Source organism: Phyllostomus hastatus, unplaced genomic scaffold (genome assembly GCF_019186645.2).
Source record: "Phyllostomus hastatus isolate PE091 unplaced genomic scaffold, TTU_PhHast_1.1 phas_contig_113, whole genome shotgun sequence".
Taxonomy (NCBI): domain Eukaryota; kingdom Metazoa; phylum Chordata; class Mammalia; order Chiroptera; family Phyllostomidae; genus Phyllostomus; species Phyllostomus hastatus.
In genome coordinates this window covers 8,119,394-8,146,176 of record NW_025333530.1, presented here as the reverse complement: position 1 = coordinate 8,146,176, position 26,783 = coordinate 8,119,394, and the positions used below count along the sequence as shown (strand labels likewise).

At 38.0% G+C, this 26,783-nt stretch overlaps 1 protein-coding gene across 2 annotated transcripts in view; it reads right to left on the bottom strand.

Moving 5' to 3' along the window:
* BCO2 (beta-carotene oxygenase 2) overlaps positions 1–26,783 on the bottom strand; it is a 42,621-nt gene that overhangs the window by 10,895 nt on the left and 4,943 nt on the right. For both annotated transcript variants that reach the window (XM_045839071.1, XM_045839062.1), the window contains 7 exons: positions 25,952–26,156; positions 13,060–13,271; positions 12,768–12,883; positions 11,991–12,093; positions 6,826–6,954; positions 5,655–5,815; positions 2,271–2,438 (listed from right to left, as the gene is read on the bottom strand). In XM_045839071.1, coding sequence (XP_045695027.1) covers positions 2,271–2,438; positions 5,655–5,815; positions 6,826–6,954; positions 11,991–12,093; positions 12,768–12,883; positions 13,060–13,249 — 867 coding nt within the window. In that variant the 5' untranslated portion in view covers positions 13,250–13,271; positions 25,952–26,156. The remainder of the gene's footprint in view (positions 1–2,270; positions 2,439–5,654; positions 5,816–6,825; positions 6,955–11,990; positions 12,094–12,767; positions 12,884–13,059; positions 13,272–25,951; positions 26,157–26,783) is intronic.

Here is a 26,783-nt window from a genome sequence, read left to right as displayed (position 1 = left end):
TAGTTGCCAAGGATTCAAGGAAGTAGATAGGTAAGAACAGGTAGAATGCAGTATTTTAGGGTACTGAAATTATACTATTAAGGTAGATATAAGACATTATGCATTTGTCAAAACCTGTAGAATATAAAACACACAGAGTGAACTCTAATGTAAACTATGGACTTTAGTAATAAAGTATCAATATTGATTCATTAGTTGTAACAAGCACACCACACCAAGGCAAAACGTTCATAGGGGAAACTGGGGAGGTAAAAGGGAAGGGACTATATGAGAACTCTCTGTACTTTGTGCTTTATTTTCCTTTAAACAAAAAACTTCTCTAGAACACAAGGTCTATTAGTTTTTTACTCTACAGCAAACAGCATACTTAACAGTAAAATGTTGAAAGTTTTTCTTGTCAAACTGAGAACCAGATAAGGATGCCACTGACATTCAACAATGTACTTCAAGTTCACTAGAATAAGGCAAGAAAATGAAAACCAACAAATGCATTAATCTGACAGATATTTTTGTTTTGGTGTGTGTGTGTATGAACTGACAAGCTAACTCCAAAATTTATACAAAACTGTAAAGGGCCAGGAATGACCATGATACTCACTATAGAAAAAGAATTAGCAGGACTTGGCCTACTAAACATCAAGAATTTTTATATAGTGATAGTAATTAGAACAATATGGTACTGGTCCAAGCATAACAGTGAAACAGAATATAGTCCAGAAACAATAATAAATATATGGATACTTAATTTTTCAGAATTAAAACATCCTCTAGAAGATAATATAAAAGAATATTTTCATGACTTTAGCACAGGAAGATGTCTGAAACAGGATATACAGTGCTTTACTCATAAAGGAAAAGATTGATATACTCAATTTATGGAAATGAAAAGGGCAAGAAAAACTTAGGCATTCTTAAAAAATAAAAGAGCTAATTGACTCATACTGCAGATATCAAGACCTATCATACAACTATAAAACATAAATAAGTTAGTAAGTATAAGTAAACTTCAAAAGCAATGTTTTCAAAAGATTTTAAAATAAGAAGTCCAGGGAGCTCAGAAAGTCCCAAAGAAGGTGGGCCCAAGAAGAAACACACCAAGGCACATCATAATTACATTAGCCAAGATAAAAATGAAGGAGAGAATCCTAGAAGCAGCAAGAGATAAGGAGACAGTCACCTACAAAGGAGTTCCTATCAGACTGTCAGCTAATTTCTCAAAAAGAGACCTTGCAGGCAAGAAGGGGCTGGAAAGAAGTATTCCAAGTCATGAAAGACAAGGACCTACATCCAAGATTGCTCTCTCCAGAAAAGCTTTCATTTAGAATGGAAGGACAGATAAAGTGCTTCTCAGATAAGGTCAAGTTCAAGGAGTTCATCATCACCAAGCCCTTATTATACGAAATGTTATAGGGACTTATCTAAGAAAAAAAGATAAAAAAAACATGTATAGTAAAATGACAGCAAACTCACAATTATTAACAACCACACCTAAAGCAAAACCAAAAGAAACTAAGCAAACAAGTAGAACAGGAACAGAACCACAGAAATGGAGATCACCTGGAGGGTTAGCAACAGGGGAGTGGGAGGAGGAGAGAGGGGGAAAAGGTACAGAGAATAAGTAGTATAGATGGTAGGTAGAAAATAGACAGGGGGAGGGTAAGAATAGTATGGGAAATGTAGAAGCTAAAGAACTTATAAGTATGACACATGGACATGAACTAAAGGGGGGAATGTGGGTGGGACAGGGTGTACAGGGTGGAGGGGAGTGAAGGTGGGAAATGGGACAATTGTAATAGCATAATCAATAAAATATATTTTTAAAAAGAAAGAAAAAAAGATTTTAAAATAAAACCACAGCTAAAAACAATTTATATTGCATAACCCCACGAAAAATTTTACCTTGGACTCAATATCAGAAAAAAATGAAATCCTTCAGCTACAGGAACTAATGTACTTTATTAGAGAATTAAGGTTATAGTCCATTTTGCTATCCCTTCCAGTAAATTTAATTTACAAAATTAGTGCTCAAGTGTCATAAGCAGCTAACAACAAGTGCTTCAAAACAAGTGCTTTCTATTAGGTATTAGGTAAGTACTTCATATTATTTTTAAGTATTATTAAGTAAGTAAGTGACAAAGCTGTGTCTTTAAAACCATTCTCTCTCCTTATTTGCCAAAGAGGAAACAGAAACAGCTAATTCCAAAGCCAAAACCAGGACATGGCTAGTTAAAAATTATTTTGCCAACACCTGACAAATCAGAGATACCTACCTGATCAAGCTCCTTCCCAGCTTTCCTAAGATTCTGTAGTTGGTAAACGTCTAGGTTTCTTCCATTATCTTGACAGCACAAGTCAATGATAACACAGCCCTGGTCCTCAAAAGCATTGATTTGATGAAAAGTAACAAAAGGTTTAGTGTAGTACATTCCTGGAAGAAGCTGCAGGGGGAAATCAGACAGTGAAGAAAAAAAAAAGACATTTCATTTTATTTTCATTTTTTAAATATACTTTATTGATTATGCTATTACAGATATCCCATTTCCTCCCCTTCACTCCCCTCCACCCTGCACACCCTCTCCCACCCACACTTCCCCCCTTTAGTTCATGTCCATGTGTCATAAGCTCTTTAGCTTCTACATTTCCCATACTATTCTTACCCTCCCCCTGTCTATTTTCTACCTACCATCTATACTACTTATTCTCTGTACCTTTTCCCCCTCTCTCCTCCTCCCACTCCCCTGTTGCTAACCCTCCAGGTGATCTCCATTTCCGTGGTTCTGTTCCTGTTCTACTTGTTTGCTTAGTTTGTTTTTGTTTTTGTTTTAGGTGTGGCTGTTAATAATTGTGAGTTTTCTGTATTTTACTATACATGTTTTTTTTTTATCTTCTTTTCTTAGATAAGTCCCTCTAACATTTCATATAAGGGCTTGGTGATGATGAACTCCTTGAACTTGACCTTATCTGAGAAGCACTTTATTTGCCCTTCCATTCTAAATGAAAGCTTTTCTGGAGAGAGCAATCTTGGATGTAGGTCCTTGTCTTTCATGACTTGGAATACTTCTTTCCAGCCCCTTCTTGCCTGCAAGGTCTCTTTTGAGAAATTAGCTCACAGTCTGATGGGAACTCCTTTGTAGGTGACTGTCTCCTTATCTCTTGCTGCTTCTAGGATTCTCTCCTTCATTTTTATCTTGGCTAATGTAATTATGATGTGCCTTGATGTGTTTCTTCTTGGGCCCACCTTCTTTGGGACTCTGAGCTTCCTGGACTTCCTGGAAGTCTCTTTCCTTTGCCAGATTGGGGAAGTTCTCCTTTATTATTTGTTCAAATAACTTTTCCACTTGTTGCTCTTCCCCTTCCCCATCTGGTACCCCTATAATTCAGATGTTGGGAGGTTTAAAGATGTTCTGGAGGTTCCTAAGCCTCTTCTCATTCTTCTGAATTCTTGTTTCTTCTTTTCTAGTTGGTTGTTTCCTTCTTCCTTCTGGTCCACTCCATTGATCTGAATCCCAGTTTTCTTCCCATCACTATTGGTTCCCTGTGCATTTTCCTTCATTTCACTTAGTGTAGCCTTCATATTTTCATCTAATTTGCAACCAAATTTGATCAATTCTATGAGCATCCTGATCACCAGTGCTTTGAACTGCACATCTGATAGGTTGGCTGTCTCTTGGTTGCTTAGTTGAATTTGCTCTGGAACTTTGATCTGTTCTTCCATTTGGGCCATGTTTTGTTTTGTTTTTTCTTGTGGTGCCAGTTACATATGAGGGGTGGAGTCTTAGGTGTTCACCAGGGCAGGGCAATCCAATTGCTGGGTTGTGATGCTGTATGCTGGGGGGGAGAGGGGTGGTCCGAGAGGGAACAGTGGAACTTGTTCTGCTTTCTGTTGGCTTTCAGTCCCTTCTGCTGCCTCCCCCAGGCAAACTGGGCCCTTCTGGCACTGATTTCCATCGTGGGTGGGCCTGTGTACATTCCAAGATCCTGTGGGTCTCTCCAGTGAACTCTCCTGTGAGGCTGGGAGTCTCTCCCTGCGAGTCAACCCCAACAGGTGTTTTCAATAGGTGTTTAGAGGCTTTATTTCCCAGGGCTGGGACCCTGGGCTGCTCTGTCTGTCTCACTCCCCACAAATGTGGGACCTCCTGGTCAGCCATCTGTCTGGTGCACAGTGCCTCACTTCACAATCACCACCTCTCTGGGTCTGCCTGTTGTCACCCCGAGCCCGGGGTCTGCCAGCCACTGCCTGCTCACCGAGGGTGCTTTGTGTGCCCAGTGCCACCACTTTTTCTGCTGCGACCCCTCTCCACCAAGTCTGCCAACTCCACCCTGCCTACTGGTCTGGATGAATGTGTCTATTTTAACTCCTTGGTTGTCAGACTTTCAAACAGTTCAATTTTCTGTCAGTTTTGGTTGTTATTCTGTTTCTAAATTGTTGTCCTTATTTTGGTTGTGCAAGGAGGCACAGTGTTCTACCTATGCCTCCATCTAGGCCCGAAATCCTATTTTATTTTCATTTTTTTCCTTTAGGGAACAGATGCAATAAGTACAAATTAAGACACACACACACACACACACACACACACCCCACCAGCACCATCAGCACCCCCACATCACCATTACATGACAGGCCAGATTGGTGCAGAAAGTAGTACTTGAAATGCAGAAGCAAAGATGCTCTGATTTAAGTATTGCTTGTTTAAGTCACCTTACCTTGTATCAATCAACAAACTGGGGCAGTTTAATATAATTACCAATCAGCTGTTAGAACTTAAAAGTCCTCATGAAATATGTCCCAATGTTTTAAAGCATAGATAAGTCTTATATTCTACATGGTTAAATAGAAAACACTGCTATTAAATAACTTATGATAAATTTAAGTGATAATCTTTGAAAAATGCATTCATTATTAAAGTGGAATTTTTATAATAAAATAAGAGTACAGTAAATGTAGGATACTTTCTCTTTAGAGAGGGGAAAAATAAACATATATCATGCTGCTATTAATCAGGGGTATAGAAAGATAGCCAATATTCTTTGGACTTTAGTAGGATTATCATATTTACATATCAAGAAGTTGTAGAAGCAACTAATTAAAGTATGTTGCTGCCATGACTGGTGTGGCTCAGAAGGATGGGCATCATACTGCAAACCAAGAGGTTACCAGTTTGATTCCCAGTCAGCGCACATGCTTAGGTTGCAGGCCAAGGCCCCTTGTTGTGGGCATGAGAGAGGCAACTGATTGATGTTTCTCTGGCACATTGATGTTTCCTTCCCTCTCTCTTTCCCTCCCTTCCCCTCTCTCTAGTAATAAACATATAAAATGTTTTTTTTAAAGCATCATTGCAAAAGTTACAGAAGACATTTGCATGAACAAAATTCTCTTTTGCAAATATTATATGGAAAAACCCATGTTAAGAGGGTTTCTAGATGGCATTTTAATTGAATCAGATAATTAAAAGGATAAAGCCATTTCCTACAATGTTCTAATATGGTAAATCCACTGTATTAATTAATAAGTAGCTAGCCCTACCTATGGAAGAAAGTAATATTCTTGATCAAGAGTCATGCAAGTAATGCCCAGAGAAGATAAAAAGCAAACAAATGAAAATTTGCCTTTATTTCCAATCACCTTTATAATAAATACTCTTAAAATACCCCACCTGTCCAGTGTGCTTATCCACCACATGGAACCGTGTATTGTACTGGGGTTCCCAGCTTATTCCATCAGAAAAGGCCTTCCCCCGAATTTTAGAAGTGATGATTTTCCTCAGGTTCATCTTTACAGGTTGTTCAATGAAGATTATATAGTTCTTTGTCATTCCTAAAAGGTTACAGCCAACATGAGAATGTCATTTGGTAAACGTGAGTGGTCTGGGATGTGACAGGGACTTGTCTGAATGCTTGCACACATTACCACCCACCTAAACAAGGCATGCCAGAAACAGTGCTGTACTGCTGCCCAGCCTCGTTACACAGGTTTCCTGCTCTGACATGCAAATGGGAGCTGCTTGAGCACTTTGGGTTCAGTACCCTCAACTTGCTTTTTATCTTTTTTTTTCTTTTAAGATTGTTTTGGTTTAAGAAGAAAGTAAAGAAGCATAATATTAAAGTGTGGTTTATGATCTAAACCTTTATTCTTTAATCCTTTTGCTATTTATACTGGGGGTAAGGATCCAGGAGCAGATTGGCTATAAAGGTTTAGAATACAAAAGATAAATATTCTGAGAAAAAGCTGAAGCAATCCACATATAATTTGAATTTCTCTGCAAAATATAGTTAAGATCTTTTCATATATGATTATTTGTGGTCTCTAAAGTTACCTGAAATTCCAAATCCTATCAATTAATTTTTATGGTTAAATTTTTTTTACATTAAGACTTGAACCTTTTAGAATTGTTTCAGGTTCACAGTAAAATTGAGGGTAAAGTGCAGAGTTTTCCCGTACACCCTCTGTCCTTATACATGTATAGCCTCTGCATTATCAACATCCCCCACCAGAGTGGTGAATTTCTTATAACTGATGAACCTACATTGACACATCATAATCACTCAAAGTCCATAGTTTACATTATAGTTCACTCTTGTGGTTGACAATTAATTTTTTACTAATTGCTTATACTAAAGTAACTATCTTTTCAAGCAGTCATTCAGCTAGGGTGAGAAGTATATTACTAAACAGAATAAATGTAATTGGAATTAAAATGCAGCCTTGGTCTCATTGTCACCATACTCTAATAAACTGTATTAACATAGTACTTGTCAAAGCTAGTCCTTCTGCTATAGTAACATAAAAGCTGACCCCACTGCAATTTGCTTCATCTCTGGACTCACCAAAGCTATGGTAGTAAGAAGGTTTCAAACTCTCTGTAGAAGCAATAGAACATATCACCTGGGCTCCTTGGATTGTATCCCCAAGGTCCACCTTCTCTGGAGGAACTTGAATAATATTATAGCAAGAGCCTGGAAAATGGGAAATTTGGTCTTAACTGCTTTACATACATTTTAAGAATAAAAGATAACCCTTGCATTTATGGACTAGACAAAAGCAGTTAAAAAACTTATGCAATATGCCTGGTACCCGTATTTCATGAAAGGTTATTTCAAACAGACTTAGATACTAAAAATATATAAACTTTATGAAAATCATTAGCTAAGGTTTTGAAACAACACACAAAACAGTTTATTATATTTTAATGCTCTCAAATGGTTATCCTCTTGCTCTCTGAAGATGAACTCAATCTCTACTTCATAGGAGAAGATAAGGTAGCATCCAGGAATACCCTCAAATTCTATTTGTCCCTCTCCCCACTCCCCACTCCCAACAACTACAATCTCATTTGCACCCCTGTCCAAACCTTCCCTCTGGTCCTCTGGATCCCAGGGGTGGCTTGAGGTCCCATTTCATCCTGTCTCATCAGCAATCATTCATCTGACTATTACTACTTCTTCAGTAATCAACTCAGGTATCCATCCACTCCTCAAGTAGTCTTCCTTGAGTCCTCCCCACCCCACAGTCATTTGTTGCCCCTTCTTTATGCCCCAATTATCTCTCAGACAGTCATAGCACTTATCTCATTGTCCTGTAATTATCTATTTGTTTATCTGCTTCTACTGGGAAAAGAGAAAAACAAGTAGAGGTTTTTAAGACCAGATTTTTCTGCTTCATTTTTGCATCTTCAGTACCAAACAAGGACTAGCATTTAGTAAGTATACCATAAACAGCTATTGATGGATTTACTAACAACATGTTTATTAAATCATTCAATGAATGAGCAAATATTGAGGTCATATTAAATTATCTTCCTAGTATTAGAATAACCAATGTAGGTTCAAAAGAACTGGGGAAACTTACAGGTTTTTTGCAATCACAAAGCTTCTTTGGGAACAAGATAACCCATAGAGTTCTCTATTCAGTTATTCAACAACTATTTATTGAGTGCCAACTATATTCCAGGCACTTTTCTAAGTGCCATAAGTACCATATTCTAGACACTTGCATATAACTGTACAAAACTTTTAAAAGGCACTTCCTTTATAAAGCTCAAATTCTGATAAGCCATACAGTAAGTAAAAATATAATACATCAGATGGTGGTAAGAATGGAAAATAAACCAGGGAATGGGGATTTGGAGTAAGTATAGAAAGATGGGTATTATTATTTACAATTTTAACTATGGTGGTCTTGGAAAGCTTTACTAAGAAGATGACATTTGAGTAAAGATCTGAAGTGGGTGAGGAAGAGAGTCCTGAGGATATCTGGGGGAAATGTCTTCCAAGAGGAGAAAAAGAAAAAATGAAGAGTCTCAGCCAATAGTAAGGTTGGATTTTGGATATATTTTGAAGCATTGCTGTAATAATTACTTTTTGACCAATTGGATGTGGATGTGAGAGATGGAGATGTGAAGGATGATTCCAAAGCAACTGGAAGGAGGGAGTTACCATCAGGTGAGGTGGGAAATATTTTAAACAGAGAAAGTTTAGGGGAAAATATGAGGAGTTTGGTTTTAGACAAGTTAATTTTGTAATGCCTATTAGACATTCTAATAAAAACACTGAGTAAGCAATTAGACATAAAATACTAAGAAGGTCTAAGTTGGTAATATAAATGTGTTTTCAGAGTCCATTATATATAAAATATCATGCTTTATACAGTGATCAGTTATTAAAAAATTAAAAGAAAAGCTCCATCATTCAAGAGTACTATATCACTAAGTAATTACATATTTTACAATATTACTGACAACTAGTTGGATTGATTAATGTTTTAGAGGATTTTTGTTAGTTTTTTAAATATCTAGAAAAGCTAAAACAATTAAAAGCCTTTTACTTACTAAAGTTAGAAATTACCAGCAAGCACTTTATTAGAATGAGAATCTCTAAATTTCCCCCAAACACATCTTAGGTCATTGAGCTGCTTGCAGCTACATGCACATTTGAGTTTCAGTTCAAAAACTCCTCGCTGAACCAAATAATTAAGCAGAAGAAAAAATAAATCCAGTTTCAGTTGAGATTAAAAGATATTCCCTGTCTTGGCAACTGGATAATTAACAATTACTCAATCCACTAACTGTAAACACTAGTAGTCAATAAACTGTTCTAACTGCAAGACATGATGGCATGAGCAAGGCAGACAGACACCCAGGAAACACCCAGCAGAGGAATGCCTATAAGAGTGACCTGCCCAATACCGTGAGTCCAACTCCGGAAGATTCTTCAGGACTTCCTAAACAGCAAATCGAGGCAAAGTAACAAGCACAGCCTTTGGTGGTTGATGGTAGGGTTTCTCAAAGATCCAGGGGCCACTTGCACCAACATCACCTGGGACCTTGTTAAAATGCACCAAGGAGTGAGGGAGTTGTTAAATTCTTGGTCCCTTTTCAGGTCTGCTGAACCACAAACTATGAAGTGCAGTAATCTACATTGCTAGGAAGCATTCCAAACAATTCTTAGACACACTACAGGCTGAGAATGTCTTATCTAACAATTATTTTAGAATACATAATTCAGAATGGTTAAACAGTATTTCTCATTATGAACCAGTTACAAAATTATCCACTTGGATTTTTGTGATCAAAACAGATAGCTGGACAAAACACTGCTGAGTCAGTTAACCCACTTGCTGGCACATTTTACCTAAAAGGATGTTTGCTCTTTCCTATTACAACTTTGAAGAATGCATCTCTACCTAAGATCAGGTAACAAAGTAGAGAGAGAGCCGGGTACCCTGTCTCTACCTGAATCAGTAAAAAATAACCTTGCAGTATTCATTTTCTTATACACTCCCATGTGTAAATATGGAGAGGTAGAGATGAATAACCACAAAGCCGATTACTCACCAAAGTTACACATTAATCTATACAAAAGGCTTTAGGATATAGATAAAAGACTGATTCACAATTAATATAGTCAGAAAGATCTAATACACATTCTTTTCAAACAAAGACATGTTGTAGTCAGATATAAGAACATGAATTTGGATGTCCTGAGAGTCTTCCATACTCATACCTGAATAATTATTAAGATAGTCTAACAGAGTATGACTAAAAGCAGCTTTGTGTGTGGTTCAGACTTAGTGCCAGGTCTGGTTTCAGACACAAGCTTGCCTAAGAAAGTATCTTAACTTCTCAAGGTTCACTGCCCTTGTCTGTAAAATGGAGTAATAACAGTACCTTTCTCAGAGAGGTGTTATAGGATTGAATGAGAAAATATATAGATGCAAAATTCACAAAGTACTTACAAAACTCAACACCCCCCCAAAAAAAAGAAAGAAAGCCGAAAAACCAACCCAATTTAAAAAATGGGCAAAGGACCTGAATAGACACTTCTCCAAAGAGGACATACAGATGGCCAATAGACATATGAAAAGATGCTCAACACCACTAATCATCAGAGAAATGCAAATAAAAAACACAACCAGATACCATCTCACACCTATCAAAACAGCTGTCACCAATAAATCAACAAACAAGTGCTGGCGAGAATGTGGAGACAGGGTAACACTTTTGCACTGTTTGTGGGAATGCAGACTGGTGCAGTCACTGTGGAAAGAAGTATGGAGATATGTCAAAAAATTAAAAATGGATCTGCCTTTTGACTCAGCAATTCTACTTCTGGGAATATATCCAAAAGAACCCAAAACACTAATTCAAAAGAACTTAAGCACCCCTATGTTATTTACAATGCTTAAGATCTAGAAGCAGCCAAAGTGTCCATCAATAGGTGAGTGGATGAAACAACTATAGGATATTTACACAATGGAACACTACTAGGCTGTAAAAAAGAAAATTTTACACTTTGTGACAGTGTGGATGGACCTGGAGAACATTATACTAAGTGAAATATGCCAGTCAGAGAAAGACAAACACTATATGATTTCACTCATATGTGGAATCTACTAAACAAACTGAACTAGCAAGCAAAGCAGAGATACTCATAGATGGAAAACAGCTAGTGGTGGGGGAGTTTAGGGGGTGGAGGGTTTGAGCAAAAAGGAAAAAGGACTCGTGGACAGGGACAATAGTGTGGTGATTGCTGGCAGGGAAGGGTATAAGGGGACTAAATGGTAATGGAAAAATAAAGACTATATATTTTTTTAAAGAAAAGAGAAGATATAGAAAAATGCTTAACAACAGCACATACTAGACACTTGATAAATCTTAGTTATCATTATCAGCTATTAGAACGTCCTGGAGCAGATTGGTAGGCAGTTGGGGAAGTATGAGGACGACCAGGAAAGAGATGTGATATACATGGTTGTAAATGCAACTGCACTGTAACCTTAACTTACTTTGTGATGTATTACTCCCATTATAAAAATAAATTCTTTCCCACGTGACAGACAATGCATCTTCGCTATATCTTTGCTACAGAATTCTAAATTTCTTATAATATGGTGCTTCTTAAAAATTCAAGTTTAAGAAATACATATTGAAAATCTCTACAATGCTTATGAGCCAAAAAGCACCATGGAACATTAAAATATGAGTGATGCTAAGGTTAAAAAATCAGCTGCTAATTAAGCATATGTGCAAAAGCACCACAGAACACATACTCGAAGATAAATTATATACTTTAAGTTCAGTAATGCCACTTCAGAGATTTTTTTCTGAGCCTTTCAAATGAAGTTTCATGTTTACATCTAAACCATAATAGAACCCTAGGAAGATAGTTTCCTCCTAATTATTATTATTTTTTAATCCTTACCCAAGGATATGTTTATTGATTTTAGAGACAGGAAGGGAGAGAGAAAGGGACAGAGGGAGGGAGGGAGGAAGAGAAAGAGGGAGAGAGGGAGACATCCAAATGTGAGAGAAACATCGATGGGTTGCCTACTGTACTTACCCCAACTGGGGATCGAACCGCAACCTAGTTATGTGTGCCCTGAACAGGAATTGAACCCACAACATTTTAGTGTATGGGACAATGATCCAACAAACTGAGCCACCCAGCCAGGACAAAATTGCAACTATTTAAAAAAAAATCCCATCCCACTTTACCATGTGGTCCATAGGAGTTCCCCATGTTGTATGCTGTTCCATCTGGGTCATAATGAGGATGTGCAGTGGCTCCATTCACAGCAATGAATTTGCTCCAGTCTACCTGCAAATTTAAGACCATCAGAGACTTTTAAACGTTACACAGACAGATCTTTATTTCAATGCAGAGAGTAGACATGTGTCAAATACCATTAAAGTAAAATATGAAAACTATAACCTAAGCCCTAATATCTCACCTTTGAGAAATCAAAATCATTTTCCCACTAAAGAAAAAAAACCTAAGACCAAAAATATAAAAACAAAAACCCACCACTACCAAACAAAAAGTGGTCAAAAATGCTTATCCAATAAGGGTAATTTCCCCCCCAAGATCATAGAAAAGTTCAAAAGAATAAGAATTAAAATTAAAATGTTGGTCCAAAATATCATTTAACTTTTAATTAATGTGTTCAGCTAAAGCAGTACAGATCTAGACAATTTCCAGTCCAAGTCTACCTACAGCTAGGAAAACCAGGAGCTGGCCAAAGTAGATCTGTACTGTTGTATTTTTCCTTTACCCTAGCCTTCAGATATTAGGACTAAGGAAGAAGTCTAGAATTATGGAAAAGCAACCCCACAGGTCATTCTAATCAGGACAGAGGGTACACCATGAGTAATTTTGGTTTTGTTTGGTAAAGGTTCCTATTTTTATTCAAATATCTACTATACTGAGAACTACTTTTGAATAGAAAGAACTTTGGAGGCCTATTTTATTCATTTTTTAAACCTACATTTTACCTTTTCTGTCTTCTCCAGAGTTTCAATGTCCAATTTATTCATAAAGTTGGTCTCAGTACTAGCATAATAATCCCCCTTGTACCGCACATAGTTGACATTCGTGTTGTCGGTTATTGCTGAAACCAGATCCCAGAGTTACTTAAATACCACAATAGGAGACAGAAAGCAGTTGAGGCATCCTTTCATACCAAAAACATCTATTTCAAGGTTTATATAGATTGTTCTATATCATACTAATTTAAATAATCAACAGCGTCATGTGCAAACTCTAGGCACATTAATAGCCACTTACCAGGCAGCTCAAACTTGGACATGAAACGTTCAAAAATATTCCTGCATGGATCAGGGAGAGCCAGTGTGCCAAATTCTGAGATCACAATTCGATTATGAGCAGTGTTGGCCTTATATGTATCACTCTGTAGAAACTTGCTCTTATATGTCACTGCACCCTTCTCTATCCTAAACTGGTGAAGCAAAGCCATTCCATCAAACCAGTGATTGTACCTTCAAATAGGAGCAAACATAGAAAAACAAATATTAGCAAGAAAAACATGGGGTCAAAATGAAAGATTTCAAACATAGCAATAAAGAAATGGGATGAGTTCCCAGCACAACCTGAGAACATGAAATTAAGTGATTCTTACAATCCTTCTGACCCTTAGCCCTGCTGAAGACCTCACACTTCAGAAGGCTAAAGAAAAACCCTATGCCCGTGACTCCTAAAACAATTCTGACCTTGACCCTTGACAAGGAGTAAGTTCTGAGATATTCTAAGTTAAATAACAGCAGTCCAGAGGGTTGAAGGAAGAGACAAGAAGGGGTTTCAGTTAACTTCATCAGTTAACATCAGGGCAAAACCAATAAAAGATTGCTTACATTCCTGAGTTTAAGTTGAAACTTTGAGTTAACTTCCAGGTGGCTATTTCCATCATCTAAAAGAGACTAGCCAGGCATCACCATACCAGAGGACTTCTTGCTTACAGAAGAACTTTCCACAATCAATCCAAAGAAGCAAACACCTCACCCTTACAGACTGCATCCATACTAGAACGGAGCTGCCTTCACTTTATCCCACCCACCTTATCTGTAGCCAATATAAATTCTTACAAAACAATTTACATCGTTCTCCCTGCTGCATGTTGTATAAAAAAGCCCTTCAGCTCCAGGACAACTGGCATGCTTTTCTTTTCCACCTAGCTGTGTTGCTTGGTTAGATTTCATGCCCCAGGACCTGGTCTTTATCTTTCTAGCAATGACCCAAAAAATCCTTTCTTTTAAAAAGGATTTCAGCAGTGAAAGTTCTTTGTTTTACACCTAAGAGAACTGCATAAGAGGATATGGAATGCTTGACATTTCCCAAATTCAAATGGGTTTCTAAGATTTTAAAAATAGTTATTTTTATATCTTATATGTATTACATTGTCCATTTACTTTAAAATGTTTCAAATTTATCAAAATTATGCAAAAGTCAACAAAAAAGATAACTGCTATTACTGGATAATGATTTTTGTCCATATAATTCCACTAGAAATTATCTATTTAAATAATGGAACATTGAAAAATTCTAAGGAAAAGTTTGTGGTTTTACTTTTAAAAGGGTTTAACATCATACAGTCTTTTCATTCATGTCCTTGACAGTTTGAATTCTTAATGTCTTCACCATGGGTAAGCAGGCTATCATCACCGTCTTAAAAGTCATTTCTTTTTATTGTGGTAAAAAACACAACAAAATTTACCATCTCACCATTTTTAAGTATACAGGTTAGTATGAAGTTTGTTCACATCACTGTCAAACAGATCTTCAGAACATTTTCATCACAGTGAATTATATTTTTAATGTAATGTTGGATTCTGTTTGTTAATAAAATACTTATTAGCACAATGTTAGTACTATATATTTTTAACTTTTCAATGATATTCATTAATAATATAAATAAATAATGGTTTTCTTTTTGCACAACCTTTATCATGTATAGATATCAATATTATCCTTGCTTCATAAAAAATGGAGTGTTTCCCTTTATTTTCAATTCTCTGAAGTATCCTTTTTTAAAGTATATTTTATTGATTATGCTATTACAGTTTTCCCAATTTTTCCCATTTATCCCCCCTCTGTACTGCACCACCCAACCCTCCAGCATTCTCCCCCTAGTTCATGTCCATGGGTTATACATACAAGTTCTTTGAATTCTGTTTCCTATACCATTTTTTACCTCTCCCCATCTATTTTATGCCTACCAATTACGCTTCTTATTCCCAGTACCTTTTCCCCCATTCCTCCCCTCCCCCTTCCCACTGAAAACCCTCCATGTGATGTCCATTTTTTCTGATTCTATTCCTGTTCTAATTGTCTGCTTAGTTTTTGTTTTCATTGCTTTTCTTTATTTTTTAGGCTCATGTGTTGAGAGTTGTGAGTTTGCTGTCATTTTACTGTTCAGAGCTTCTTATCTTATTCAACTTCTTAGATAAGTCCCTTTAACATTTCATATCATAAGGGCTGGGTGATGATGAACTCCTTTAACTTGACCTTACCGGGGAAGCACTTCATCTGCCCTTACATTCTAAGTGAAAGCTTTGCTGGATAGAGTAATCTTAAATGTAGGTCCTTACCTTTCATCTTTTTAAATAGATCTTTCCAGCCCCTTCTTGCCTATAAGGTTTCTTTTGAGAAATCAGCTGATAGTCTAATGGGAACTCCTTTGTAGGTAACTCTTTCTTTTCCTCTTGCTGCTTCTAAGATTCTCTCCTTATCTTTAATCTTGGGTAACTTAACAATAATGTGCCTTGGTGTATCTCTCCTTGGGTCCAACTTCTTTGGGACTCTCTGAGTTTCTGGGACTTCCTAGAAGTCTATTTCCTTTGCCAGATTGAGAAAGTTTCCCTTCATTATTTGTTCAAATAAGTTTGCAATTTCTTACTGTTGTTGTTCTCCTTCTGGCACCCCTATAATTTGGATGTTGGAATGTTTAAAGTTGTCCTGGAGGTTCCTTCATTTTTTTTTATTCTTGTTTCTTCATTCTGTTCCAGTTGGATATTTATTTTTTCCTTTTGTTGTAAATCATTGATTTGAGTCCTGGTTTCCTTCTTGTAACTGTTAGTTCCCTGAATATTTTGCTTTATTTCACTTTGAGTATCCATTTGTTCTTTCATTTTTCAACTAAGCTCAGTCAGTTCTGTGATCATTTTGATTACCAGGGCTTTGAACTCTCCATCAAATAGGTTGGCTATCTCTTCATCGCTTAGTTCTCTTTCTAAAGTTTTGTTATATTCTTTCATTTGGGCCCTATTTCTTTGTCTCAGGGCACCTGTTAAGTTGTAAGGAGGCAGGGCCTTAGGTATTCACTCAGGCAGGGCAATAGTCCTTGTTGTGCTGTGGCACTGCCTGTGGGGGAGGGGCCAGAGAGGGAACAATGCAGCTCCCCTGCTCAGCTCTAGCCCCACTTTCCAATAAACCCTCATGTGAGACTGGGAGTTTCTCCCACTGTGGAAACCCCTGCCATAGTCCACAGTCAGCTCTGAGTCTGTTTCCATTCAGCCAGCCCCGCCCATGCAGTCCCCCACCTTGCCCAGGTTCTCTCTGTCCACTGGTCTTATTGGTCTGGTTGGTCCGGTTGACTGTTTAATTCCTTGGTTGTCAGAGTTACAGTTTGATTTTCTGGCACCTCTGGTTGTTTATTGATTTTAGATTGGTTGTTATCCTCCTTTTGGTTGTGCAAGGAAGCAAAGGGTTACTACCTACGCTTCCATCTTGGCCAGAACTGTCTGAAGTAACCTTTTGAGCTTTGAGACTATTTAATAGTTGAAGGTTTGGGAGGCTATTCTTGTGAAATAATCTGGGCCTGGTGCTTTCTTGAGAAGTACGGTAGTTCTTCAATGAGCTTCTCTTTTTTCTCTACAAAAACCGATTTGCTTAAACTTTCTATCTCTACCAGTTTTGATAACCTGTATTTTCTCAGGAAATTTGCTCTTTTAAAGGGTTTTCATATGTATTAGAAGAAAAGCATGAAAACTCTCTTGTAATTTTTTATCTATTTCAATGGTTTCTTTCCCACTGTCACTTTTTATGTAGTACATTTGTGTTTTCTCCCTTTTTCTTGATTATGTTAGCTAGTAGTTTTTCTATTTTGGCAATTTTTTCAAAAATATTAAAAGTATTAAACAGCCCTGACCAGTGTGGCTCAGAGGGTTGGGTGTCATCCCACAAAATGAAAGGTCGCTGGTTTCCTGGTCAGCGAATATCCCTGGGCTGCTGGTTTGGTCCCCAGTGGTTGGGGTGTGTACAAGAAGCAGCCTATCAATATTTCTCCTTCACATTGATGTTTCTCTCTCTCTCTGTTTCTCCCTCCCTTCTCCTCTAAAATAAAAAACAAAATAGTTTCAATAATTATTGCTATTCTAGTATAACTCCTTCCAGAACCACAATACATAGAATGAAACACAAAAAAAGTCTGGGTATAAAACCAGACAGCTTCCTCATTTAATATACTTCATCCTCTTTTCTTCCCTTCTTGTTTTTCTTTGCTATCATTTCATATTATTGACCCACACTGAAGTCTCAATCAAAATCCCTGAGTAATTTTTAACACATACTGCTGTTAAACTACATCTCTTTCATCCTTATACTTGTAAATTTTCTTTTCTTCATTCACATTTACCTTTAATAATTTTCAACTTCCTAGATTCCATCTCCCAAGATCCTTCCAGGCCCTGTAATTTCATGCATTCATTTATTCAAATCAACCAACACTTCCAGGAGCTGTGCCAAACCCCATGCTTACAGGCACATTAATAACTATGCCACAAAGTGATTACTACAGCAATGGAGAAATGTCAAAACTGCTTTTCATGCACAGAAAGGTCAACATGATGTGAGGATGTGGGGGTCAGGGAAGGGCCAAAAGGGAAGGAAACATTTGGCTGGTTTGTTAAGGATGTTTGTCAGGTGGAGAAGGGCATCCTAGGGACAAGTGATTTTAAAAAAGAGCTGTGAAGGCACATGGCATCTTGGAGGAAGAGCCAGTTAATCAATTAGTGTGGGGGGAGGCAATGATGATGGAGACAGAGGCAGCACAAGGCCTACCAGCACTTAGACTTAGGGCTTGAAGACCTTCAGCAGGAAAGCCTGGAGTTTTGAAACTGGAGACTGAAACTGTGAGACCCACCTCTTAGAAAGGTCACTCTGGACACGGCACCAAATATGGTGAAGAGGAGCATCCAGGTTGGGAGAAACAAACCAGGAAATGAGGAAACAGTTCCAGTGAGAGAGGATGAGAGCCTAAACTGAAGCTGTATAGTCACAAAATCACAAAGTCCAGAAACAAATCAGAGGTGACTGGTAAGAGAGGGTCCAAAAAGCCACACCTGAATGACTAGCTGGATGACAATGGTGTAACAGAAATGGAGGATATGTGAAGATCTAGTGTTGGGAAAAAAGCAAAGAGTTCAGTGGTGAATAAGAGTCTGAACTCTTTGTAGAACATCAGGGTAGAGATGTTCCACAGCCAGATGGCAAAATACAGGTGTAGTGCACAAGGGGTGAGGGTGGGAGGTGCTTGTCTGAGAGGATCTATGTGTGGTAAGTATAGCCACAGACGCAAATGAGAGGTAATAACTACCATCTACTGAGCACTTACTACTCGCCAGGGACTGTGCTAACCACTTTACTGTATCTTTTCATATATAATTTTTTTTCACACATGCACATTACTGTGACAAATTATCATTCCCATTTCACACACATGGACACCAAGGTTCTGAGCAAGAACAAGCCCAGGGTCACAATGCTGGTAAGTGTGAGAACAAGAATCGAACTCAGTGCTGACTCCAAATCCTGGGCGTACAAGAAAGGTGAACTACAAGAAGTTATTTGGCAGGAAAGGGAAAGAAAAGAATGAAAATGTACTAAGTGGCAATTTTCATCAGCCATTGAAAGAGGCACTGTATGTGCCTGTCTCCTTTGCTCTTCAAACCCAACCATCAAAAGCGATATTGTTAGTCCCATTTTCCATGTGGGAAAACTCGCTCGAGATCATAGCACTGATAACTGATGAAAATGGGACTTGAACCTTCTCCATCATACTCCAAAGACTGTATTTCCACAATCCTGAAGAAAGCATACAATGAGAGAAAAGGGAATATGCAGGGCAGAGAATGGGATATATCGGCATTAAAAGAACAAGGAAGTGAAATGAGCAACAAAAAATTATTTCAGAACATGCAATCAGAGGGAAAGAGAAAATATCATGTGGGAACTCAGGGATGAGAGAATTTTAAGATGGGTGGTTAGTAAGGTCAAATGTTGTTCAAAAGTCTGGCTGAGGACTAAGGATCCCATTGCATTTAATAATTAACAGGCATTGGTGACCTTTCTGAGAACAGATACTGTAGAGTGGTGGCGTTTAAAGCAGATGGCAGTGAACTGAGAAGATGTCAGGAAGTATAAAAACAGAAGCAGTGAGGGGAGGAGGAAGGGTAGCTGGAGATGAAGGTGGAACAGAGAATGAGGGTGTTGAGGATAAGAGGACATGTGCAGGCTGAGAGAAGGGGTTAGTGAAGGAGAAACAGATGCAGGGGGCAGGGTATGAATGATGCAGCAAGGTTCCAGAGGAGAGGAAGATGGTGGGGAGGCAGGAATGGGTATGTATGTGGGGAGATTTGGAGGTGGGAAAGGGGGAAGCTGAAGGAGCCCAAATCTAAATGCCCCTCTATTCATTATGAAGTAGATGGGTTTATCTGTTGAGAGTGATAGGAACAGGGAGAATGAGGGAGGCTTCCAGAAAGGGACCCTGTGGGAGGCTGGAATGAACAATAATAGTACCAAGGACTCAGTAGGGCTGGAAATCATAATCTTGTCATGAATCAATCTGCAAGTTTACGTGATTTCCTCTAGCAGGCCGGAATGGTGAGTGGAGGAAACTACTGAAATCGGTCAGAGGAAAAGCAGCAATCACCAGGAAAGTGAGGATGAAGGTGAGAGTGTCTCTGAAGTGACTCATTTTGGGATCTGCACCAGGGAGAAGAAATTAAAGCAGAACTGATAAACTGAGAGGACAGAAAAGAGCAAGGAGAGGAGAACTTGATGCCACTGAACGTAAGTTGAATAGGAATGGAGGAGTGTGAAACTGGAGTTTAAGCAGAGAGTAGAGTTTCAGAGTTCAAGATTTCTAGGGTAGGTAATTCTGTAGAATAAGTTCCAATGTAGCCTTGCTACATGGCATTGTTGTAGTGGCACAGAGGGGGACAATCATGGCAGTGGGATGGCCAAGGAACTAGGTCTCTCCACTACCTTCATCATGGATCCTGGAGTCATTCCAGGAGACTGGTAGATATTGAGATACTGAGGATATTTACTACTCTGCCCAGATTCATATCACTTAAAAACAAACAAACAAAAATGATAAGCATGCCTTCAATGAAATCAGTGACAAAAATTTTTAATTGAAGAATGTCATGTCATGTCACTACTATGTCTGCATGCTGACAGAGACCTATTACATGGCATCTAGCCAAGAGATCAGAGATTCACAGCTAGTGGGGCTATGCTTATCCACAGATGAAGGGTTACAAGGACTAGCTCTTCTCTCTTCCTTTTAAGTCTAATCTGGGAGCCAACCATGAAACCAAATGTCACTGCGTCTTCTCTTTGACCTGAAGATATCTGTACTCGGTATCCAAGAGACAGGTCAAGACCCTGTTGTTGCTATAAATGCCTACTGCGGGCTCTGAAAAAACCGATTTGAATGGCAAATCAGACACTCATGAGGACCAGCCACACCACCCACTTCCCTTACAAAGATGTTATCTTTAAAAGAGGCCTGTAATGAAAACCTAGGTATGAGTAACTCTGCTGCTTTGTTTAAAATTTACTACATCTACTTCTGTAGCAGATGAAATACCATATGCCTTCTAAAGCGGTTGTTTCTCTGTGGGGATTGAACCAGTAGTTTTATTTTTTCCTTCTCCTCCTTCTCTTTCATTTTGCCTCATAATCTTTTTTCAAATTATAACTTGTATAAAATCCAAATCTGTGAAATAGGGAAAAGAAAAACAGAGTTTATCCAGTTAGGGACAGGGTCAGCTCACTCACCCTCTTTTTTTCTGTACCCAAACCACCTCCCCATTACCCTGCCCCCCAACCCTAGTCTCCACACAGGGCCTTAAAAGTAAATTCTTAAGGGATTCCTGAGCAGCTGTTGGGATGAGGGACCACTGCATTTTATTGCCTTTGAGCACTATCATAACAAGTCTATTATCCAGTGAAGACAAGGTACAATAGATTCAGCAAATTAAAATACTTGGGATATTAAGAAATATATCTTACTTCCAGTCAAGATGAAGGCATAGGTAGACACACTGTGCCTCCTTGCACAACCAAAATAAGGACAACAATTTAGAAACAAAATAACAACCAAAACTGACAGAAAATTGAACTGTATGGAAGTCTAACAACCAAGGAGTTAAAATAGACACATTCATCCAGATCCGTAGGAAGGGTGGAGTCAGGCAGCCGGGTGGAGAGGGGTTACAGCACAAAAAGCGGTGGCACCGGGCATGCAAGGTAGCAGCTGACAAACCTTGGGTACACAAGATGGCAGCGGGTGGACCCTGGGCACGCAGGCAGCGGCTGGCAGACCCAGAGAGGTGGAAATTGTGAAGTGAGGCACAGCACGCAAGGTGGCTGGCTGACTAGGCAGTCCCACATTTGCACACAGATAAACCTAGCGAAATTGGGCAGTGAGACAGACCACGCAACCCAGGGTCCCAGCTCCCAGAAATAAAGCCTCAAAATACCAATTGAAAAACATGTGTGGGTGTTGAGGCACAGGGAGAGACTCCCAGCCTCACAGGAGAGTTCATTGGAGAGACCCACAGGGTCCTAGAACATACACAAGTCCACCCAAATGGGAATCAGCACCAGAAAGGCCCAGTTTGCTTGGGGGAAGTGGCAAAAGGGACTGAAAGCCAACAGAGAGCAAAGCAAGTGCCATTGTTCCCTCTGGACACCCCCGCAACATATAGTGTCACTACCCAGTGACTGGGTTGCCCTGACCTGGTGAACACCTAAGGCTCCACCACTCATACATAACAGGCATGACAAGACAAAAACAAAACAAAACAACAGAACAAAACATGGCCCAAATGGAAGAACAGATCAAAGTTCCAGAGCAAATTCAACTAAGCAACCAAGAGATAGCCGACCTATCAGATGTGCAGTTCAAAGCACTGGTGATCAGGATGCTCATAGAATTGATCAAATTTGGTTGCAAATTAGATGAAAAAATGGAGGCTACACTAAGTGAAATGAAGGAAAATGCACAGGGAACCAATAGTGATGGAAAGAAAACTGGGATTCAAATCAATGGAGTGGACCAGAAGGAAGAAGGAAACAACCAAATAGAAAAGAAGGAAGAAACAAGAATTCAGAAGAATGAGAAGAGGCTTAGGAACCTCCAGGATATCTTTAAACCTCCCAACATCTGAATTATAGGGGTATCAGAAAGGGAAGAGGAAGAGCAACAAGTGGAAAAGTTATTTGAACAAATAGTAAAGGAGAACTTCCCCAATCTGGCAAAGGAAAGAGACTTCCAGGAAGTCCAGGAAGCTCAGAGAGTCACAAAGAAGGTGAGCCCAAGGAGGAACACACCAAGGCACATCATAATTACATTAGCCAAGATAAAAATGAAGGAGAGAATCCGAGAAGCAGCAAGAGATAAGGAGACAGTAACCTACAAAGGAGTTCCCATCAGATTGTCAGCTAATTTCTCAAAAGAGATCTTGCAGGCAAGAAGGGGCTGGAAAGAAGTATTCCAAGTCATGAAAGGCAAGGACTTACATCCAAGATTGCTCTATCCAGAAAAGCTTTCATTTAGAATGGAAGGGCAGATAAAGTGCTTCTCAGATAAGGTCAAGTTAAAGGAGTTCATCATCACCAAGCCCTTATTATATGAAATGTTAGAAGGACTTATCTAAGAAAAAGAAGATAAAAAACATGTATAGTAAAATGACAGCAAACTCACAATTATTAACAGCCACACCTAAAACAAAAACAAATAGAAAGTAAGCAAACAAGTAGAACAGGAACAGAACCACAGAAATGGAGATCACCTGGAAGGTTAGCAACAGGGGAGTGGGAGGAGGAGAGAGGGGGAAGAGGTACGGAGAATAAGTAACACAGATGGTAGGTAGAAAAGAGACAGGGGGAAGGCAAGAATAGTATGGGAAATGTAGAAGCTAAAGAACTTATGACACATGGACATGAACTAAAGGGGGGAATGTAGGTGGGAGAAGGTGTGCAGGGTGGAGGGGAATGAAGGGGGGAAATTGGACAACTCTAATAGCATCATCAATAAAATATATTTTTAAAAAAAGTTATCTGTTAAAAAAACAGAAATATACATTGACCATGCCCCTAATTTCTTATCTATTTCCAATAACAGCTAGGAAAGAACAGTTGGACCACAATCAGATTCCCATCAAGTTGTAGCTAAAAGAAAGTAGAATGTATGGCTACCATGGCTTGGGGAAGAGAAGTTATTGTTTAATGGATACAGAGTTTCAGTTTTGCAATACAAAAAGTAGGTGGATAGTGGTGATAAAAGCATCAGTGTGAATGGACTCAATGCTGCTGAACTGTGCATTTAAGATGGTAAATTTTATATTATGTGTATTTTACCACATTTTTTAAAAAGGTCATTGTTCCTGAAATATCATCCACCCTTTGAAAATAATGATTATTCAGATTTCATAGCAACATAAATAAAAAAGCTGACGATAGTGTAAACTGTTTTAAACCAAGGCAAAAAAAATTGGTTACTATCATCTATATTCATATATCCTATATCTACTTAGATATCCATATATATACACATATATATACTCAAATGTATATATACACTCCTATATCCATATATATATGTATACACACACATACTCATATAACTGGGTAGAAGACATGAATAGACATTTGCCCAAAGAAGACATACAGATAACCAACAGGTACATGAAAAGATGTTCAATGTCACTAATCATCAGGGAAATGCAAATCAAAACTACAATGAGATACCATCTTACATTTAGTAGACTACATATTATCAAAAAGACAAGAAGTCGTCCTGGCCGGGTGGCTCAGTTGGTTGGAGCATTGTCTCATACACCAAAAGGTTGCAGGTTCGACTTCAGGTCAGAGCACGTATCTGGGTTGTGGGTTTGATCCCTGGTAAGGGAATGTATGGGAGGCAATCAGTATATGTTTCTCTCTCACACTGATGTTTCTTTCTCTTTTCTCTTTTCCTCTCCCTTCCTCTTTTTCTAAAATCAATAAACATGTCCTCGGGGCTGAAGGGTTTTTTTAAAGACAAGAAATAACAAGTTTTGGCAAGGATGTGGAGAAAAGGAAACCCTTGTGCACTGTTGGTAAAAATCTAAGTTGGCATAGCCAATATGGAAAACAGTATGGAGGTCCATCAAAACATTAAAAATCACTAACAATAGAACTGTTATGTGATCCAGCAATACCACTTCTGGGTATTTATCTGAAAAAAAACAAAAACACTAACTCAAAAAAATACATGCACCCATGTTCATTGCAGAATTATTTACAATAACCAAGCTATGGGAACAATCTAAGTGTCCACCAATAGATAAATGGACAAAGAACATGTGATACATATGCTATATATACAATGGCATATTATTCAGCTATAAAAAGAAGGAACTCTTGCTGTTTGTGACAACATAGATGGACCTTTTAGTCATTATGCTACATGGAATAAGTCACATAGAGAAAAATAGAGAAAGACAAATACCATATGACCTTACTTATATGTGGAATCTAAAACAAAACAAACAAATAAACAAAAACCAAGTTCATAGATATGGAAAACTTATTGGTGGTTGCAAGAGCTGTGAGAAGCAAAATGGGTGAAGGTAGTCAAAAGGTACAAACTTGCAGTTATAGAATAAATAAGTCATGGAGATATAATGTACAAAATGGTGGCTATGCTTAATAACACTATATCGCATATTTGAAAGTGGCTAAGAGAGTAAAATCCTCATCACAAGAAAAGAAAATTTTTGTAACTATGTATGTGATATGTGTTAACTAGACTTATTTTGGTGATCATTTCACAATATATACAAATATCAAACCATTATGTTATCCACCTGAAACTAATTTAATGACACATGTCAATTATACCACAATAAAAAATTCTACATTTTTTAAACAAACCTATGGGAAGACTAGCATGAAACACCAAACAGAGGATGTGATACAGACATTTCCCTATTCTTTTCTATATTTTAAAGTTTCATACAAATCCAAACTTTCAGATGAAAAAATGTCTAACATTTAAAAATGTTTAAAGCAAAGCAGATTCCTTCCTTACTATAGGGATTTCTTCACATCATTTTAAATGCCTACTAGACACATGGAAAAATAATACACTGAAGAGTTATTCAGCATTTTTTCATTTATCTACATATATTTATGAGTTCTATTTAAGTACAAGGCACTGTCCTAGATATTGGGGACATGAGGTGAACAAGAAAAAGTCTCTGCCCTCATGGAACTTACTTTCTAAAAGGGAAACAAAGCTAATAAAAAACATAAAAATGACATTGATTATGTTTTGTAAAGAGTTAAAATACTTATTACATTATAGGTAATATAATAAATAATAACATTTTTAGATTGGGCAATCAGGGGAGGCTCAATTGACATGAAATTTGAGCTGACATCTGAATGATAAGAATCAGACTTGAGAAGACAGGTAACAGAGCAAAGCCATGACTCTGAGCAGAAATAAAATGTGTCCAGTTTGGGGAACTGAAAGAGCCATTGTGTCTGGGAAGTACTGGGTGTGGAAGTGGTATGAAGAGAAGACACTGCCCCTTCCTTCAGGAACTTGTGGTGAAATAGAGCTTGGTACAGAATTTCTGATACTTCTCTTTTGGTATAAACCTTCAGAGAACTTCAAATTCATAACAGCTACAGAACAGAAATGTCAACTTTTTAAACAGAATTAAGTCTCCATTTTTTCCTTATAGACAGACTACCTTCCTCATCTGCAATGAAAAGGGATAACATGGCAATGTCAGCCTCAGAGAAGAAACAGGTATTAATGTGTATTCAATAGAACAAGTCCATGCTAAGAAATCCAAATCTTCCCAAACTCAAGGCTTACTTGTCCTTGCCAAATTCAAATTTCCCAGGTCCAATTCGAAGTAGAGATCCATTGAGCCACTTAGGAAAATGTCCTCGGACTTGAGCAGAGATGACCTGTGGAGTCTCCTCTGCTGTGGTCAGTAATGGTGCAATATATGGAAGACTTTCCTGCTTACTGAAGATCGCTTTCGTCTGAGGACTATTTTCTATGTACTTCTTCAAAACTGTGAAGAAGAAATCAAAAACACAAAAAATGTTTACCAATCTTCTATAAATATGCCTATTTCTCCCTGCTGGTCAGGGAAATGTAAACCTAATCCAAATACAGTCTCCGAATTCCTCTTTCTCTTTCCTCATTCTCAGATCAGTTCTTTGGTTCTTCTTTTATTTATTTTTTTAACAACAATCCTTTTTCTATCTTTGCTGTACAAATATATTTAGGAATTAACTCAGGACTTTAATTATTATTATCATTTCTTATCATTGAACAGTACTCATCTTTTCACAAGATGGAATCTAACCCTAGATGTGCTAATACCAACCTCACTGTTATAATAAAAAAAATGACCTTCATTTAACATTATCATAATTATGTTGACCTTAGTACTTTATATACACCAGAATGTGATCCCAAAAATTTCATAGGGATTTATGGAGAGCATTTAATAGGATCTACAATTTAATTTCTTCTATTTCAATGTACACATGAATGTTACATGGCATTTTCTAGAAGGGTGTCATAAATTGAACTATGCAGTGATATGTAGTCTAAAATTACCTGAAGCTCAAAAGCCACAAGAAAAAAATTAATAATTATATAACAAAGACCTGGAAATTGTTCCTATTATTTC